This window comes from Xyrauchen texanus, chromosome 47 (assembly GCF_025860055.1).
Source record: "Xyrauchen texanus isolate HMW12.3.18 chromosome 47, RBS_HiC_50CHRs, whole genome shotgun sequence".
Taxonomy (NCBI): Eukaryota; Metazoa; Chordata; class Actinopteri; order Cypriniformes; family Catostomidae; genus Xyrauchen; species Xyrauchen texanus.
The window spans coordinates 9,721,763-9,741,507 of NC_068322.1; the positions used below are offsets into that span (position 1 = coordinate 9,721,763).

General features: G+C 38.3%; 1 protein-coding gene and 1 long non-coding RNA gene across 3 annotated transcripts in view; both read right to left on the bottom strand.

Moving 5' to 3' along the window:
• The window catches only part of LOC127638744 (ankyrin repeat and BTB/POZ domain-containing protein 3-A-like), a 168,419-nt gene extending 153,240 nt beyond the window's left edge, over positions 1-15,179 (bottom strand). For both annotated transcript variants that reach the window (XM_052120460.1, XM_052120459.1), the window contains exon 1: positions 14,015-15,179. In XM_052120460.1, the coding sequence (XP_051976420.1) occupies positions 14,015-14,882 (868 nt within the window). In that variant the 5' untranslated portion in view covers positions 14,883-15,179. The remainder of the gene's footprint in view (positions 1-14,014) is intronic.
• Positions 15,180-16,508: 1,329 nt separating this feature from the next.
• LOC127638748 (uncharacterized) lies at positions 16,509-18,803 on the bottom strand. Its single transcript, XR_007969897.1, has 3 exons — positions 18,688-18,803; positions 16,747-17,260; positions 16,509-16,549 (listed from the first exon to the last, which is right to left on the bottom strand). It is a non-coding gene; the product is annotated as an uncharacterized LOC127638748 (long non-coding RNA).
• Between the last annotated feature and the right edge of the window lie 942 nt (positions 18,804-19,745).

Below are 19,745 nucleotides of genomic sequence, written 5' to 3' on the forward strand. Positions count from 1 at the left end.
AAGCAGAGCTCGTATAGTTAGAAAAATCCAGGAGCAAATTGTACAATATTTTGCCTTTGGACATCACCACAAGCACAACAGATAATGTACATCTGATCTGCACAAAAATCAATGCATTAAGAATGTAAGAAATGCTTGTGGCTGCAAAGTTGTCCATGTTATTGTTGTGACCGTTTTGTGGGTCTCACTGTAGTAGATTTCATTGAAGCTCTACTATGACACAAAAGGTCAACCGGAAAACATCTACATAACCTCCTCAGCTGACATTCTTTCTTCAGCAATTTGATTGCACATGTTGTCATGTATACTTGGATAGGGAGATTAATACTGCTCGACAACTCAAAAACCCACCGTAGTTTGATTATAACTGCCATTGTCAAACTACTCGTTGTTTGCAGTTAGGAAAGAGATGAGGGAAGCATATAACATATAATAAGTTACTGACATAAAAACAGTAATTTGTATTGTATAAATAAATATGTAATAAGTAATCAAATTTGATAACAGAAGTTTCCTTTCTTAAAATGTGCTGGATAGGAGAGGCCAGCCAAAATTACATGCCTGCATTGTATCGATTAGAAATGTAGTTTTTTGATTGGTTGGGCTATGGGATTAAAAGTGCAATGTCTTACGGTTATCACGAGGCTACGTTCCTAACCCTTAGTACGAACAAGTAATAGAGATGCTTTTCTTAGCAAGCACAACTACTAACAGTGTTAGCACGTTGAGATGTTAAAAGTCTCTTTTGCTGTGGAAGTATCCTTGTAAGGCGGTAAAATTTATGATTATTGAAATATGAATCTCTCCTTCAAGTGGTCTCAGGGGAATTCTCCCAAGAGCCTCACATTCTGAGGTGGGAGGTTAAATTGCATTGTGGGAGTCAGTATTCGATTATGACACCAAGGGTTAAGACTCTCCAATCCTCGGGCTATCAATGCGAGGCTGTGAGAAGTCATAGACTACAAGCCCCTGCTGATCTTGCATTTATGTTTGTGAGGCAGAGGGAAAAATTAACTGTACAGTATATGGGCCGTCATATCAGGCTGCCCCAGGGAAATGAAGATAGATTAATAGTACGCATGAGGAGTGCCTGGTGGGGGTAGGAAAAAACGGATGAAGAGGGATGTTTTTTTCAATAGATAGTAAAAGTGAGTATGTGTTCCTAAGAAGAGCTAGCCGTAAGACTTGTTTCTGTTGCTATGGCACACACAGGCTGCGGTGAGCAGCAAAAAATTTACAAGAAGCGTGTGTGTGGGTGTGTGAGTATTAATAAAAAGTGTGTGTGTTTGTGTCTGTGTTGGCGTATGATGGTAACAGTGGGCAGTATGGTGATATCATATGTACATGTGTGTGCCAGTTGATGTATGTGGTCAGAGATGACAGATGACCTGAGTTACTTTAGTACAATTCCCACCACATCTAAGTTCAACACAGGCCTGGACCTGTCCACCTTAAGGCGCATGGGTGTTGCCTTCCTGCATCGCCAGAGGCACAAAAGCAGGTTTAACCAGATAAATTCAGAAAAGAGGGAAAAACATACCCTTCTCCAAAGATTTATGTATCATACTCCATCAAGCTTGTTACACTGCCAAAAAGTACTGTGTTGCCCCACTTTTGTGTCTGTGCAAAACTGCCACAGATGTGCCTTGCTACAGACCAACCAATGCAGATATTTGCAGTGCAAGTTGAAAATGTTCTAAGCCAACATGATATCGAAATTGAACCCATTTAATTCCTAAATGCTACCAGTCTTAACTGAGAAAGATTCATCAGAGTAATTTATTCCATAGAAAAAAAGTCAATATAATCTTTCATCAAAATACTGTGTAATAACTTGCCTCTGAAATGGCATTCCTCTTCAACTGATGTCAACTAGGCACAGGCAATGTATTAATGTTATAAAGGGATAGTTCACCCAAAAATGAAAATTCTCAAATTATTTACTCACCCTCATGATATCCCAGGTGTGTAACACCATTTGAAGAAAAAAATCTTAGCTCAATAAGTCCTTAAAACACAACTGAATGTTTTCTCTTTTGACAGACAGTCAGCATAATTCCATCCATACTAAACCATCTGTTAAATTAATGTCTTCTAAAGTGGCACGATCGCTTTTGGTGCAAAAAAAATATAAATATTGATGTACTTTTTTAAACTCTAAATCATGCTTCCGGTGAGCAGCGGTGTGCACATGTAACGTAATCACATTGGCATTTGAAACAAGTGAGAACTGGTGTAAGTGCGTCAAAGCCAGAAGAGCAGCGCTGTTTACAAGTGAGGAGGAGGGACACTGTACAGTAGCTTCGTTGGTTATGTATCTGTTAATATCTGCTATAAGGTATCTGTTTCCTTACTCACAATGGTATGTTTGTGTGCTCATCCTGGATGTCTCAACCAAGTGGAGAATGTGTATCACCCAACCTTCCAAACTAAGGTCGCCACCGATTATGCAAACACAAATACTTCCTGGTTTCAACACGGAATCTGAACCTGGGTCTCCAACGCTGCTGACTCAACGTGCTTCCGGTGATGCACAGGGGAGGGTAAATATGCTGGTGCCGGTGTACAGATGTATGATAGAAGATAGCGCTTGTCAGTGAGTCTGCATTATGTGGACTATACTAGGGTACCGTAACTCTCGGAAACAACATGCTGACTTCTTGTGTGATCATGTTGTTTTATGTCCTGTTTCACTTAAAAAATGTTAATGTGTTGCAAATGTGGTTTCATCCCCAAAAGAGATATGCATACATGCTGTCAACATACACACAAAACCCTCTGCTTCCCAACTTCATCTTGCCTAGGCAAACAAATTGTTTGTTTCCTTCCCGGTTTAGCCGAGTGAAAGACACATTTTATTTTGCCAGTTTATCTGGACTCTCCCCTTCTCTCCATGGACTGCCAGCAAAACAATAATTATTAGGACTCTGAGAATAGGAATGGGAGGCCTTTTGAAAACTGTTAATTACAACTTTATAAGCACGACAGAGGGTCAGACACAGTACACAACACAGGCACTGATGCCACAAGACCCTGCAAGAGACAACTGCTTATGCTGTATGTACACAGCCATAAGTGTCTACTGAGGAAAAAGAATTATGGATTATGAAAGATTTTTGTGGGTGTGTTCAGAACATAGATTTAGTGTCTGACTCTGACTGAGTGAAAAAAAAATGACAATTCAATAAGAAGTGTGTAATTTCGACATCACTAGCATCACCAAACTGAATGCAAAATTAGGGATTGTTTCCAAAAATGTTTCTCTAACACTTACCCCAAATGCAATTGGTCAGATTAACAAATAGTCCCGCCTTGAGCTCATGCCATTTGTTGAAAATGTTAAGCCAATTCTGTTTCCCTTTTCTCAAAGATAAGAGGTAACCGAGGCTCTCAAGAGAGACCCCAAGTGTCACTAAATCGACACAACGTCTCATTTCCTCCATAAGGGTGCAGAGGCTACGACAGTAACCGAGACATTATTTTTGCCTGTCAAATAGATTTAAATCCTTTAAATCCTTTTCCTGAGAATATTGGAATGCTCAGAATAGAATTGAGCAATCCAGTGTAGTTTTAAGATAATGTTCCCTTGTCATTCCAGATGGCCGTCAAGTCAAACAGCTTCAGGCTGTTAAGCTGTGATTCACAATAAACATCCGAGGAATTTTTGGATTGAACTGGCAAAAGATTCAGCATCTGAATTGCAAAAAAACATTCAGAATACAAATACTATAAACATACCATTCCAAACACAATAAAATATTAAATATTACTCACTTCTGCTTCTCTTCAGCATCTAATTTTTATAATCACATTTATTTTAAATGTCAACAACAACAGAGGCTACAAAAAACAATGCATTTTTGTAGTTAAAAATAATACTCTCCGCTTCTTGCCCTAGAAAACACGTGAAAAATCAGTGATGGAAATGCTCTCTGCTAATCAATAGCATCCTGCTTTTAAACCTGTGGAAAAAAACACTGCTCTTCTGAACACAAATCAGAATTCATTATGGTGACCTGAATGCCACAATCCAACTCATTTGAACATAAGAACTAAGCCAAACAAATTTAAAAGCTCATGTTCTACTTGGTGCGTTATACAATTCTATCTGATGGCTTGAACTGTTCAGATCACATTGACAATAACGTGACTTTACCAACACATTCCTAAAGAAAATGTCACCAGCTAAAAGTACTTTTGACAAGTAATGCCTGTTCCAGGATCAACATCATTGTCACATTTAAGGAATAAGGAAATAATAAAGTTTTAGGGCTAGGCTTAAAGGCTGTTTTTACACATTTTGTAAAGAAAAATGTTAATCCCAAAAACAGGTATCTGAGACATTAATCTATCCTGGAATAAACAGGCTTGGCTGTCTGATACAACTACTGAATGCTCAGATTTATGTACATATCTAATCTGTGCATTACCATTACATTTGGCTAGAAAATCAAAACACTTAAAAGTAATTTTTCTTAGATTTATTGTTGGTGTATTTATTGCATTTTGCCTTTATAGGGCAGTGCAGTTAGAGCAGGGAATTGTATGTTACTAAGTGGTAGAGGTGCCTCAAGTAGGCAGAAAATACCCATGCATTATGTCACAACTGAAAATGGGACACATTCTCTATTAGAATTCCAGTGACATCCAAAACACAGATGGGGAAATTCCTGAGAGGGATGCAGACAAGCACCTGTCAGGGCACACATGGCTGAGATTCATTCTGGCTGTCACGAAGAGCGGAAGAATAGTAATTCATCCAACCTACAGTTTAATGTAAAAACTAAACAAACCTGCAGTCTCTATTTTAATCTAAAGGAAAAGTTCAGCTACCATTGGTAATTCTGTCATCATTTACAGGTACTCACTCGCTCATGTTGAATCAAACCCATATGATTGAAACAAAAAGAACGAAAAAAAGTTTAGATATGCACGTGTACCAGAAAGACGTTCAAGATAAGGCAACTTTAGGCACAAAGAGGCTTGCTGCTTTAATATGCAGCTTTTATGACAACAAAATCATTCATTAGCTTCCTACAGAGCAGCGTCGTACTAATGAGATCTAAGTCAAAGTCTGTTTTAATGGGTTTCACTTCACCAAAACCAGAGACCAGAAATGATGCCAGAAATGTAACAGTAACGTAACTGTAATGTAAAACTTCCATTGGGATATGAAATAAATGATGCAATGAGTTTACAGAATAACTACTGGCCATGTTCTAAAGATTATATGAAACATTAAACCCTTGTTTTATTGAAAAAGGTACAATTTTGTGAGAAATGGCGAATGCAACAGCTGGCTATATTGTGTAATTTTCATTCGTTAACAACAATCTGAGGTTGCTTTAGTTGACATTAAACAACATTTTAATGGTTAAGCTTGTTATAATTTGACAGCTATAAAACATTTTCATGCAAACAATTCCAGTCTGGCCAAAACACTCACTATACCATTTCTCCAACATTACATTTTGGAAAACAACAAAAAAATATATAATGGTGTTTATATCAGTTGCTGGTGTTGCATCTCAGCTAAACCGCTCCAGATGTCTATAGACAAAATCAAACATTGTGATACACTAAGGTCTATTTCTCAGACAAATCACATACAACATCTGACCCAAATAGTCTACTTATTAAGTAATTATGATGTACACTGCATCAAAATATCTGAAAAGATTAGAGCATGTTATTCTACAAGTAACATAAAAAAGTCAAGGACACATGAGACTGCTGTTTTGAAATGTGTGTTTTCCAGCAGCATACAGTTCACAAATGTCAAATGATATAGATGGGATTTGAGAACTAATCTTACATGTAAACAGAGACAATTTGTGATCAGCAACATGCTCCGATGATGTAAACAGATTAAAACGTGACTGCAGCAAAATAATTTAGCCTGAAAACGTGATCTGTAGAGCCCTTGAAAATGCCCTGCGCTGACAATCAAAGAACTCCTTTAAAAATGTAATCTGTAATGAATGAAGAAGCCTCATTTTAATCCCAGGAATTATTGCAATGCTTTGACAATGAAAACAGCATGTTGTAGTCACAGTCAGAACATTTATTTATTATATATCATTGTTGAACAAAACTGACGTAAAATATTAAAAGGTACATTGATAATTTATGCGCAAAACTATACTAACAAGGGTGTCAAGCAACACATTTTTTGAAGGGACACTAGTGGCAGCCCTGGCTAACTTGCCTTAGGAGAAATACAATATAGACATTTGTGGTACAGTTTTCATAAAGAGTGCAAGGAGACACGAGTTCAAAATCCAATTTAATCAGGGCAGGATTAAGACTCCATGCCCATGGGTCTGAAAGTTTTATATCTTATTGGAGACATTTTAACACTGGATATTGATTTTTAATAAAAACGTATAATTGCAAGGATCCACACCTGTGAATGTAAATCCACCTCAGCAGTATCTATAAAAGCATTTTTTAAATCCTCATCCAGTAATAATAAACGACTGTGATTGGCTCATCCTGGCCAGCGTTGAGAAAAGTAGCAGTTAACACGTGACAGCACCATCTACGCACCGTTTCAGCAGGGTAACTGATCTCTGGACAGAAATGTACACCAGATTTTTTAACGCTAATGAAAAATTTGATTAACCATTCAAATAAAAATGCACCCAACATCATGTATTTAAACTGTGTCACGTGGGGGCCCCCCTGAACATGGTGCCGCCGGGCATGTTCCCAATTGCCCATATGGTTAATCCGGCCCTGGATCTAATATGAACTTTTTGTAAATAAACCTAGCAAAACTGACTGAACATAACAGCAATTTCCTTGTATGAAAAAGAGCTGCTTTGACATTTTGATAACAACTCTTTTAGTATTCTATGGGACAAGAATTTTGCAACAAGAATTCCAAACAACATGAGGGAGAAACCAAAAAAAAAAAGGATTTACAAATACTTTTTGGCCTGTATCCTTTTTGAAAACAGTAAAAAGACTTGATGTGTCTTCACAACTTTTCAACTTATTGTTTTTTGGTAAATTTACAGTACATTAAATACAGTGCATTCTCTTTTTTTTCTTCCTTTTTCTCCCCAATTTGGAATGCCCAATTCCCAATGCACTCTAAGTTCTCGTGGTGGCATAGTGACTCTGAGACCATCAATCCACGCATTTTATCACGTGGCTTGTTGAGCGTGTTAGCGCGGACACATAGCGTGTGTGGAGACATCACGCCATTCTCCGCAGCATCCACGCACAACTCACCACGAGCCCCACCGAGAAAGACAACCACATTACAGCAAACACGAGGAGGTTACCCCATGTGACTCTACCCTCCCTAGCAACCAGGCCAATTTGGTTGCTTAGGAGACCTGGCTGGAGTCACTCAGCACACCCTGGATTCAAACTTGTGACTCCAGGTGTGGTAGTCAGCGTTTTTAAACACTGAACTACCCAGGCCCCTTAATACAGTGCATTCTATGTTTGTTGCCTGCAATACATTCCAAAATAGTTGAGACAGGGGTAAAGTAACACTGTAAAGGTTGAGAAATTGTAAAAAAATAAAAATAAAAAACACCTCCACAGGTAAATAGGCTGATAGTAATAAGTAATGCCATCATGACTCTGTATAAAATGAGCATTCATTATTTGTATTTTTAAAAACAATAATGTTGATACATTACTAAGTAGTTAGTGTAAGTTATAGTTAATGCAATTAATAGTTCAAAGCCTGTCTTTTTACTGTTTTCCGTTAAATATATTTTTAAAAGACTTGCAAATCATTGATTACTTTTTACATTTGTAGGTTTGTACCAACAATAATCAAAGATTTTAAAAAATGCACGTGCCATCTGAGTTTTAATGGCAATGGCAATTTGATCACAGACTGGTGTGAAGTGGGAGAGAGCTGGTATGTGCCGCCAGCAAGCTATCCGTGTTGCAGGACTAATGCAGTGGAGTGCTGCAGAAAATCACATCTAAGAGTGTTTATGCATGGGCCTGAGCTCAGCGTGGGCTCACTGTACACTCACCAGCCACCTGCTGGACCAGCATTCCAACAGTCTAATCCTCTAGTGAGGTTCAGGGGGCGGCACACCATGCACACTGATGAAGTAGACCACACTAATAGTACACTATCTTCATGTACCAGACATAATCATCTAGTATCCAGTCTCATAAAGCATAATCTGCAACCGATGAAATATAAGACAAAATGAATCTGTAACTTCAGCAAAAAACAAACATGGCACAACCATACATTTTGCAGTCAGGACTTGTCAGAATAGGAGAAAACAAAGTTATAGGACGGCGTAAATTTTTTGACAAGTCAAAGTTAAGATCTACCCAGTCACAGTGTGGGAATAATAGAGTAAGATAGCAGACTATAGTACATTTCAAGGACTGTCGTTTTAAGGAAGTGACATCTTTGTTCCTTGAGAATTTCCTACTAGTTGTCATACTCATTCAAAACAACAACGGGAGGCACTTTATTGTTACTTTAACATGATTAACTTACCTAAGGTCAACATAATTGTCATAAAATTAAAATATGTACCATTTTGTCTGGTGGCAGGATGCTCTCTGGATGCCTGGAACTTATGGAAATTAAAGTGTTTAGATCTCTGTTAAAAAAAACAACCACAAATGGATGCATGAACTGCTTCAGTGAAGTGCAAAAGCTGGATATGTGCAGTAATAACAACTAACAACTGCAGTAATAATCTCTTGTAGGTGACAATTAATTCTTACAATTAATTGTAAGTCTGATAGGTAGAGCTCTAAACGTGTCTATAGATCGCTCCCATTACAATAAATGAAGCTACACAAGTTGTGTACTCTACTACATTTAGTCATTTAGCAGACGTTTTTATTTACAAATTAGAAACACAAAAAAATTAATCTGTACCTTGTCTGCAGGTCAGGCAGACAGCTTTATTGGACAGGCAGACAGCTTTATTGATTCTAATAGGAGCGATCCAATATTCCCAACCTTCCAGCTGAGGAACAAATGGTCAACATCTACTGTAAACTGTATACTGAGTCTCTGAGGCACTGAGAGCAAATGAGTAGAAAGGGGGTGCGTTAGGTTACAAATGGGGGCATTTATCAGCCCTAATAATCAAATCTATCATCAAGTTACTCTTTGCATTATAACGTTTAAGAAGCGGAAACCATCTGAATCCGGCACAGTATTCCACATCACCACCCTTGAGTTTACTAACTAACACTAACTGTACTTTAGGCAGAAATAGATTGAGAATAAATATTATCATATCACTACTTCAGCTCTATTAAATTTGTCATAGGCTACATTAGGGGAGTGAGGGAACATAATACATTTTTGTTACAACTTATACATTTTATTTTTTGCATTTATTGTTTTTACATGTGTATTCTGCTGTATATAAATACAGAAATGTCATAGTTTTTTTTAACAGAAATCATGTTACATCTAACCATGATAGTGAAGATCCATGCTTTCATCCGTTTACTATGGTCTTGTTACAAATACCTCTGTTTAAACTATAAAAAATAAATACAATTAATGAATAAATTAAAATTTTCAAAAAGGCAAATGTAAAATATATAAACAATAGCACTTTTATTATTAGTTTCTGTCTACACATTTTCATTTTATGGGCCCCAGGTATAGCCCTCCATCTGCTTGAATTCAAGAAATGCAAGGTTTGGTCTCACATTCATGACACATAATCCTGCTTAATTTAGTAACAAAACTTTAAATGTATGCAATGTGAGCAAATTAAGCAAATAACACAAAGTGTTGAGTTTTGTGGGTTTTTTGGTACAACAATGTCTCCACTGGGCTTGGGGTTGGGGTAAGGGAATGAAGTAGGGGTCCGTTCATCAAAAAAAGGTTGAGAACCACTGGTCTATAGGATAAATTGTGAATAACAGGCTTTGGTGTCCAGCTAAAATTTCACTGTAGGCTTTAATACCACAAGACTGCAACAACAATGGGATTAAACAGGTTGTTGTGCATAGTAAATGAATGTAAATATTGTATAATGACAAATTACAAATGGGCAAATGTAACTTTTGTAACTCACTTCACAGCAACCAAGATGTCCAGAAAAAACATACAGGTTGCATTGACTAAGGTCAACTGATATGGGTTTTCAAAAAGCATTGTACACCTAATAGATCATAGAAACCATTGGCACAAATGGTCTCTTTGATCAAATTAAGCTTGCAATGCTTTCGGGAGACACAGCCCAGGGCGATGCAAATATAAATAGAGAGTGGGGTTGCCAATACCTCATGTAAATTCCAGCATATGCAGTATGTAAGTGATTTGGACTAATACAGTTAAATTCAACATTATCACACAGGAAATTGCTACTGAATGTTCCGGTACCCTAAGATCGACCCCATTCTTACTAACTTACGAGTTACTGACAAGCATCATATCCCAGCAGACATTTTTGCATCCATTTAAATTAGTGTGAATTAATGTAGCGCAAGCAGCCTCAGAGACATGGGTTCTGGTCCCATGGAAACCAGGATGTAATTTTAAGTTTGCATTTTCCCTTTAAGGTTATATTTAAACTCCACTGACCATTACTTTTAGGGTTGTGGTTTGGGCTAGGTCACATGGTTAATATAAAATCCATTCCTGTTGACAGTATTCTACCATTTACAACTAAAAACAACTCGCCTTCACATCTCACTTTTGGCACCATTCTGAGGAAAGAATCTGGAGAGAAACTGGAGATCATACATGCTCATACATTCAAGACTTGTAGCTTTAACACACGGAGGAATGGTTTGAATTTCAGTCAGCAGAGACCAATTTCAGCAGCAAAACTTTTGACCTGCTGTTGCTGAATTTGCAGTGAGCTCACTCTGATTTAATTATAGTAATTTATAGTACTGTATAGTACATTTCTCTACAAATATTTATAAACAGATATTGTACATTATCCATTGACAATGCTGTTGGTAGATTTTATAACTGACACAACAGAGAGCTGATGCTTCTGTTAATTGGCGAGCACAGTTATCAACTGATACCAGTAATCCCTAATGGCCATAAATAGTCAATCACTATAGTGCTGACATAAAGTCCCTCTTGCTGCCTAATGCAATACATAAAAGTTAATTTACAGTATTTGTCTTTGTTAAACATGATAGCGGTTTTTAGTAGCATTCTCAAAGCAAATCCCAACAGAAAGTTTGTTGGGGAAGGATGACATGACATGACCAGGGTACATGACTGCTGTAAAGTAAGAATGGTCTCAGGCTGAAATCACCAAAACCTTGTTCTTTGTTAATCATTGTTTTACTGCTCTGTCTTGAATCTGCCATACATCATACAATATAAAAAAAATTGACAAGCCCCGGTCAAGGCAGCTGACCATCTGTTGTTATGGTATCAGTTCAATTCAAATGCCCTAAAGCAACATTTAAAAAGATCTTGAGTGGTAAATGTACCTCTGTTTTTTAGGCATCTCAGGGGATGCATTTCAAGTGTGTTGTCTATCTTATATATGCATGACAAGTAACAAGTGAAAGGACAGCTGTCAGCAAATCATAAAAAACAATTACATAAATTGAGGTGCAAACTAAACTATACATCAATAATAGATGTGGAAGGACAGCTTGTACACTGCACAAAATTTAACAGATGCAGTATTTTTGAGAGCGACAACAAGGATTTCATATCAATGTCCAAAATTGCTTTTTTCTTTGCTTATCTGGGACTCACAGTCTGCTTTTTTGCATCCCCACTACGATTTCTGCCTCCTACATTAGACACAAAACCTCCTCAACAGTTTTCTTTCTTTTATCCCAATACTGGTGTCTTCACGCTAATCTTCTTCCAACTTTCTCATTTCGTCATCTCATCTCAAGTCAATTCATCTTTACTGCGTCATTTTATTCACCTTCATCACCTCTTTCCAATTTTCTTTGATATTTCCATGTTGTTCCTCCCATTTTCTCTCTCATTTTCTTGTAGTCAGAGAACATTATTCTTGTAAATGGCTGACAGTCAATGGTTAAGTCTGTCGATAATATGTCCTGCTGGTGGGCCATGGACAATTTACCATAAGCACCATTCACATATCTATACACTGTTGGACAACCATTAGGGCATTTAAAACAAGCAGGGAAGCCAGGCATGAAAAGAATGAGGAAAAAGGAAGAAAGTGTTGGGAAAATGACATAATCATAGAGGAGAACCTGACATGCGTCAGTCAATTCAGACCAATCAGCAATGCACAACAAGCATTGATGAGCTAATAGCAGGCACCCCTACGAAAGTGCTTTATAATTTCTTCAAGCAACGTTGAGCTTAGTATAAGGCTGGGATAGAAGAGCTGATGACCAACCAGTGCTGAATTTACAACTGTATCAAGAAAGCTCCTAAAATAAATAGCAATTTTCTTCAAAATGTAACATTCTAAGGCCACAGTGTCATTAAATATATTAGAAGCCTGGAAGAGATTGAGCCAAGAGCTCAGCATTGGAAACACTGCAATCTTTTGATTCATTCGAATACAGAAGGGACAGAAGAGGCAAAAATAACAAACTCTAGGGAATAGTCATTTTTCAAATATCATCTGTTTAAAAGATGTGCCTTTTCTTGAAGACACTGAAGAAAAATATTCATATATATATATATATATATATACATATATTATATCGCCTGTTCTCCTAAATCATGGCATTTCTGTCATCATATTGTGTGCATGACACCAGCAGCCTGTATGGATCCTAAAAGGAAAAAATATATAACCTGTAGCTTGTAAATGACACAATTCTGCAGCTAAAAAAACAAAAGTCTTAAAAATAAATGAACATTGAAGAATTGTGTTATCTACATAACCTATATATAAAAATGGTGTTTATGAGACTGCCAGAATAAAAGACTGTTGCAGCCAGTGGTATTATGGAAAGAAGGAATGTGAAGACAGAAATGCAGATCTGCTCTTTAGTTCATCTCTCTCTACTCTTCAACTGTCCATCATATGAGGATCTCTGAGAATGTCTGGACATGCCTGTGATGATGTAAAACACATGTGTCAACTCCTAAATTTGTGTCATGAATAACTATTTTTATTGCAGGAATTTTAACAGTTTGCTGGAATCTGTCTCAACCATAAATGCTTTCAACCCAATCAATCATGCATGTTTTCACTACACTGGACAAATTAGAAAAGTGGATAGCAATCTCAAACATTACTAATTAGAGTCCTTCATTATGCCATCAAAATAAGCCATGAACAGAAAACGAGGTTATTTCAACAGGTGGGGAAATAGGTACTGTGGCACACAGTGTGATGCCCTTCCTGTTGCGATTGCACCTGTTACAATGTCTAAATGAAAAAGGAGTCTGAAAACAAATATCCTGCTGGGACTATCACATGTCCTCCCACAGAATGTGTTTATTTCGCAGAGAACAGTAAAGGCAGAGACAGAGATTATTAGTGTAGCAGCAATCATTTACAATATGTTATATATACAATATATATAACAATAGTTGTTAAGGCACCACCACGCTCTTAAAGGCACCTCCGCTTAAAAGGGCACCTTTACATTTGTGAACGAAAGGGGCAGGGGCCCCTGTAGCCCCCGTTCTGTGCATGTCAGTGTGTGTGTGTATATATATATATATATATATATATAGTGTGTGTATGTATACACATTTACCAACATAGGAGTTGCGAGGACCTGATTATGCTTGTCACTATGTATCATATAAACGTGACAATGGGACGGACGGACGGACGGACAGACAGATAGACAGACAGACAGACAGACAGATAGATAAATAGATAGTGTATGAATGTATCTATCTATCTATCTATCCATGTAGAGTGCTTTGAGCAACTGTATCATAACTGTGCTTTGCAGTTCACTAGAACAACTGTTGACTGACTTCATATCAGTTTGATACTGAGCACAGGTGAGTTACAACGTAATTTCATCATAATACCAGCTGAAACCAATGACAAAAACGCATGAGATGGTCAGATTATAAAAACCAGGATTTTAATTGTAGGATTTAAATATTTACCGCTTGCATTCTTGCCACAAATGAGGTGCTGGTACGGCTGCAAAAGACCCCATAGTTCTGAGTCATTATTAATGGCCTGTTCCAGGGACTCCACTGTAAACTTTGGAACTCCGTTCTCCTTTTCGACCAGCGCGCTCCTCTGCACTCGGCTGAGCACCTCTCTAAAGAGGTTCTCCATACAGGCGCTCAGGTAAATCGCCGCATGCTCGTGGATGCGCAGGGCCACCCGGCTATCAACCATCCACCTGAAGAACTTCCCCACGGAGAAGACGAGTCCGCAGCGGGCAGACTTTCCCCGGCTGAACTTATCGCCCGTGCTCATGTTGTATAGTGACAGCGCGCTGAGCGCCGCAGTGATGCAGTTCACGGAGATGGTCCACGACAGGACCATCTTGATGGCGCTCTGGATCTCGTGCTTGGTGCATCTGGCGTAGCGCAGACTCAAGCGCTGAGCCTCCCTGGCGACCCTCACCATTGCACGGCTGACCAAAGCGGACAGCTTGGTTAGGATCTCCCGCGACGCGTTCCCCACGCACAGTTCTTCGTCTTTGCGTAGCGCGCCTTCCACCTCGCCGAGACTCCACGGCACGTCCTCCTCCAGCTCGGGCAGTTTGGCGCACTGGCCCGAGCACTCCAGGATCTCCGTGTCTTCCGCCAGGACGGTGTTGACCGTGTCCACACTGTTCTGTCTGCTGTGCATGGATTCAGTTAGATGCCAGCAGTTGCCCCCATGCGCATACGACAGATGCGTGTCCGAACAACAGAGTGACACGCTGGACGACCTGAAGGAATCCGCCGCTCCACCATAACCGGAATCGAGCGTTAAATCCTCCAGCGTCCTCGCAGCTGTCTTATCCTTGGCTGCCATGGCTGTACTTCATAATGTTAGGCTTATGCCTGATATTTTAACGAATGCCCAAAATGCGCTCCTGTGGCGCGCCTTCTTCTCTAAGCAGTAGAGGAATGTATTACCACCAAAATGAACAGACTGCTGTAAATATCACCTGCTGTATCCATAAGAGCGCAACGTAAAAGTTCTTTAACGTTTTGGCAAGTCACCGGGAAAAATAATTCCAGCGCGCGCCTCTGCTCCCAACTTCGCGTGCGTAACTTGAGAGCTCAGAACGCCTTCATCAGCCACTGCATCATTCCCTGCGAAACCACGTCTATGGGGAGGGGCCATGCAAATAAAACACACATGGGGAGGGACAAAGTGTACACTTCAGCCATGTGAGGGTGGGGCTATGCAGATAGAGGAGAACCAACGACAAATCAACAGGGTAAAAAACTACAGCGAGGACAGTTTTTTTTTTCTTAAAACAAATGCTCGGGGTTAAATTCAAATTTAGCACAGTAAACTCCATTTGTAATATAATGTTGATTATAACAAAAATCATATCTACTTGTCCATTCCCCCTTTTTAAAAAAAGAAGCAAAAATCATGGTAACAATAAAGCTCTTATAGAAGTGAATGGATTTGAAGTAACAATACAATAGAAGTTAATGGGGGCCAGTAAATAAACGTTAAAATACACACTGTTTCAAAACTATAGTCACAGAATGTAAACATTATATGTGTTAACATGATTTCAGTGTAAAAAAAAATCACTTACCAACCATATCTGTGTAAAGTTAAATCCAATATTACTACTCTGTTGCCATGACAACATAACGCTGTAAAGACTGTAGTCTGGTAAACACCATAATGCTTGTAAATCCCTGATTTTTTTACACTAAAATCATGTTAACACTAATTTTTACATCTTGTGGCTATTCTTTTGAAAAGGTGTGCATTTGAATGTTATGGACTGGCCCCATTCACTTTCATTGTAAGTACCTCACTGTAACCGTGATTTTTCCTTTTTTTATGCTACAAATGCTGTCTGCAAATGCTGTTGATAGATCTTAATTGTATTTAACCTGGAACCTTCAAGTTTATTTATTACATGGGCAGGGTGATGGTAGGCTACTCTTTGGTCATTAGATTGGAATGCATTTTGGAGACTAAAACCTTAGTCATTTTAACTTCCAGATACATTTAGTGCAAAGTTGAAAAGAGCGTAATGCACCACATTAATTGTTGTGCATAATCTTTTTCCTGAATCATAGATCCTTCTCTCTCTTAGCCAGAGGATATTTACACAATGATTCTGAAATCTGAAGATCAAAGCAGTCTCTCGCAGCCTCTCCACCTTTCATCTGTCTAAACTAGGGATGTAATATTTTCAAGGTTTCACAATATACCTCAGTTTTAAAACGGATGTTTATCATACCATTGAAATGTTTTCATTGATGGTATTGCATACATATAAAGACAGATTTCTTTCTGAACTTTTCTAAAATCCAAATCAGTTTAATTAAGAGACATTTACACAGCATCATATAAACTGGGTGAGATGAAATAATCTTTAAATTGTGCCTTCCTCATGTTACATTCAACTGTCACCAAAGTCTTTCTAGCAAGTCAGTCCACTGTCGGCCATCTTTGGAATGCTCTCGGGAGGCTATTTCCAGTTATGCAAGTGTAGCTCCTTTCTACTTGAATGGAGAAAGACCAAAATTTCAAAAACAGTTGGTCAAGATAACGATCAAAGAACACATTTCAAATTAGCAATAAAATATTACAATACTCATGTAACAGTTTAAAGATGGACAAGGAGGAGGCGGGAACTGGCTGAACAGCAAACAACGTTTTAATGTCAAACTTAACAAAACAAAAAACATAGACACACCTGTAACGCGGCCGTGTGCGTCTCTCTCTCTCTCTCTAAAACTGGCACCTCCAGCTCCCATTTATCTTACTCTCCTGCTGATCAGCCGATGCACCATCACAGCCCGGTCATGCCCTCTTCCGCGTCACACTCCTCCCCTGCCCGATTCAGGCCGGGGTGCCACCAGTCTGACTAACCCCCCCCTCAAGCTGGGGGAGAGATGAGGGGAGGCATGGGGAGAGGTAAAGGGTGAGGGAGACACACACACAGAGAGAGAGAGAGAGAGAGAGAGAGAGAGAGAAGAAATTGCTTGCCTGCTCCCGGACGCGCTGTCGTCCGGTCCTCCGATGGTAGGATATACTCCAGCCCCTGGTGGACAAAACTGCTCCTCCCCTTCTTCGGCAGACGGCAGTGGTTCCTCCGGCTCTCAGCGGCTGGCAGCGACCCCTCCGTCCCCAGACAGACAGCCTTGGCTGCTCCCCTGGTGGATGGCAGCGGCGAGGACTCTGTGTAAGCGCATCCCTTTTTGGGACCACTGTAACAGTTAAAGGACAAACAAGGAGGCGGTGGGAATTGGCTGAACAGTAAACATAAAGTTTTAATGTAAAACTTAACTGAAAACAAACATATGCCCTATTCCAAATCGCGCGAGACAGCGTCACCATCCCATTAATTTTCAATGAGAGCACAGCGAATTCCGGCGACACCAGCTGTCATGACCAATGGCGACAGAGATTGCCGTGGGGAGCGATAAGACAAGTTGAGAAAATTTCAACTTTATGCAAATGACGAGCAACATTCACTAGCGAATACCAATGAGAGTGAAGACAGAGGATCTTACATCATCCGTTCCTGTGAGTGATTTCACTGTTCTGTATAATTTGTCTGTAACCACATACATAGATATGGCCTAATAAAATGATGTGTGAAAAACCATGTCGAGTTTGGCTCATTCTCAGTGAGTTTGTTTCATATATTGATATAATGTTCATCTTGTTTAATGATATGCATTAAGCACTGCTGCATATAAAATGCTCTCCCCTGCAGAATGTGCATTGTTAGAGGCATAAGAACGGATTCCTTTTCAAATTAGTATGATATCTTAGTTTTATCGTCAGTATCATCTTTAAACAGCATTTCAAAAGCTACTACGGCCAGTTGTGCAGTCCACCAATAATGTTAGAGCGGCGGCAGTAGTAGGAACGCCCACCAGCGACACAGATCACAAAGTCTAGTGACATGCCGCCCGCAGTGTGAAAGGGCCTTAAGTTTAACGCAGGAAGAGAAGTTCATAGAGAGTGATGTTTGATACAGTGATGGAGAATTGCTTAATATTTGGCCCCCTCTATAGGTAATATTAAGTAATAGCCTTTATATACAGCTCATATTTAATTTTTGTCACTTGATGGGCATAGTAATTTAAATAGACTTATTAAATGATTATCTGTATATTTAATGCTGTTGTTGTTGCACGGGGAAAAAACTTTCATAATCACAAATTGTGGTGCATTATGTACAGTTTAGTTGTAATGGAGTTGTTTCTTCTCAGTATTCTTTTCAAAAGTCATGCCCTTTCTATAAAAATATAATCAATTGCAAATGAAATCAAGGTTTAGACAATGTCAGAAATTTAGGGAAAAGTGGGAGTCTTCATAATTCTTTGTTCAGGCTCCTTCACACCCAATTCAAAACTGTCTAATGCGCTTATCAAAAATGTGAACTGTTACAACTAATGTTACTTATTATTTTTTATTTTATTTATTTTTAATCTGTGGGAGTACTTTCACATTAGCTCAATAAACATGTGTAATTGCATTAAACCTTCAATGGAAATTTTGAAATTATAGAGTGTTCTGGGCTTACAGAGTGAAACTAATTTGTCTGAGAATTCTGAATCTTTCATATACAAATAGTTATCTTGGGCATTTGTCAAGATTTCATATTGGCTCTATATTAAATTACCTCAGATGTGCTCATGAGAAGATATCAGTGAGCATCAGCAGGCTGGGATACATGAGGTTGTCCTTCTTAATTGAGATTTCTCCTTTATATGTTCTTCCATGATTACTTGTTGCCTGGAAACGAAAAACGACAAAGCGTTTTGTGTCTGTGCATAATTCACATATGAGTTCAATTTTATGGATGGACAAAAACTATTATAGTTAAATCAAAATGAAAGGAACACTTATGAAAAATATATTTTTAAATTAAGTCTATTTACTGATTAAAGTTATCTTTTTTTTAATTAGCTTACTTAAAACACTGTGGTCCGTGTTCTGCCAATAAATTGCGCAAGTTAATTCACACATTCAGTCATTTTTCAAGTTACAATTCGAGTGGAACAGCAACATGCTTATACAAGACTGATGTTACAAAGAGAAAAAAATTATTATGCACCATAGAGAGCTGTAAATATGCTTATAATAATTTCAAGATAAATGCTATAGCCTTTTGTCCATCTGCACACTTTGGCATTTGTATTTATGCATACTAATTACTAAAAGAATTAATTGCTGGTTTACATGGTCATTCCACTGAAGAATCAGCAGCTAGAATTCAGGAATAAAGATGTGACTTGCCTCCAAGCAACAATAATAAATAAGCTGTTTTAGCATCTTGGAAGTAGTCCAATTAAAACTGCCAAAGATAATTTTGTTCTAATAAAGCTTATTTCTTTGCAGGCCTTTTATTAGTTTTAGTTGGCCAACATTAAATTCTGAAATATTTTAACTCTTCTTGTTTAAATGTTGGTGCAGTGCGGCAAGAAATTTGAGCTGTTATACGACACAAAATACTTCACAAACTATCAATGCATTAGTCTTCCTATTAAATTACCCCAAATGAAACAATGAATATTACTTCTAATTATTTGCTACCATGCCTTAGTAACACAAAATATTTATATAACGTAATCTGTATTTTCAATATCAGATGAATAATAAATTCTAGTATGGGGTGTTTTGCCATGCATAAGTTTAAAATAGTGTGATACATATTTAATAGCCTATATTAACTTGTCC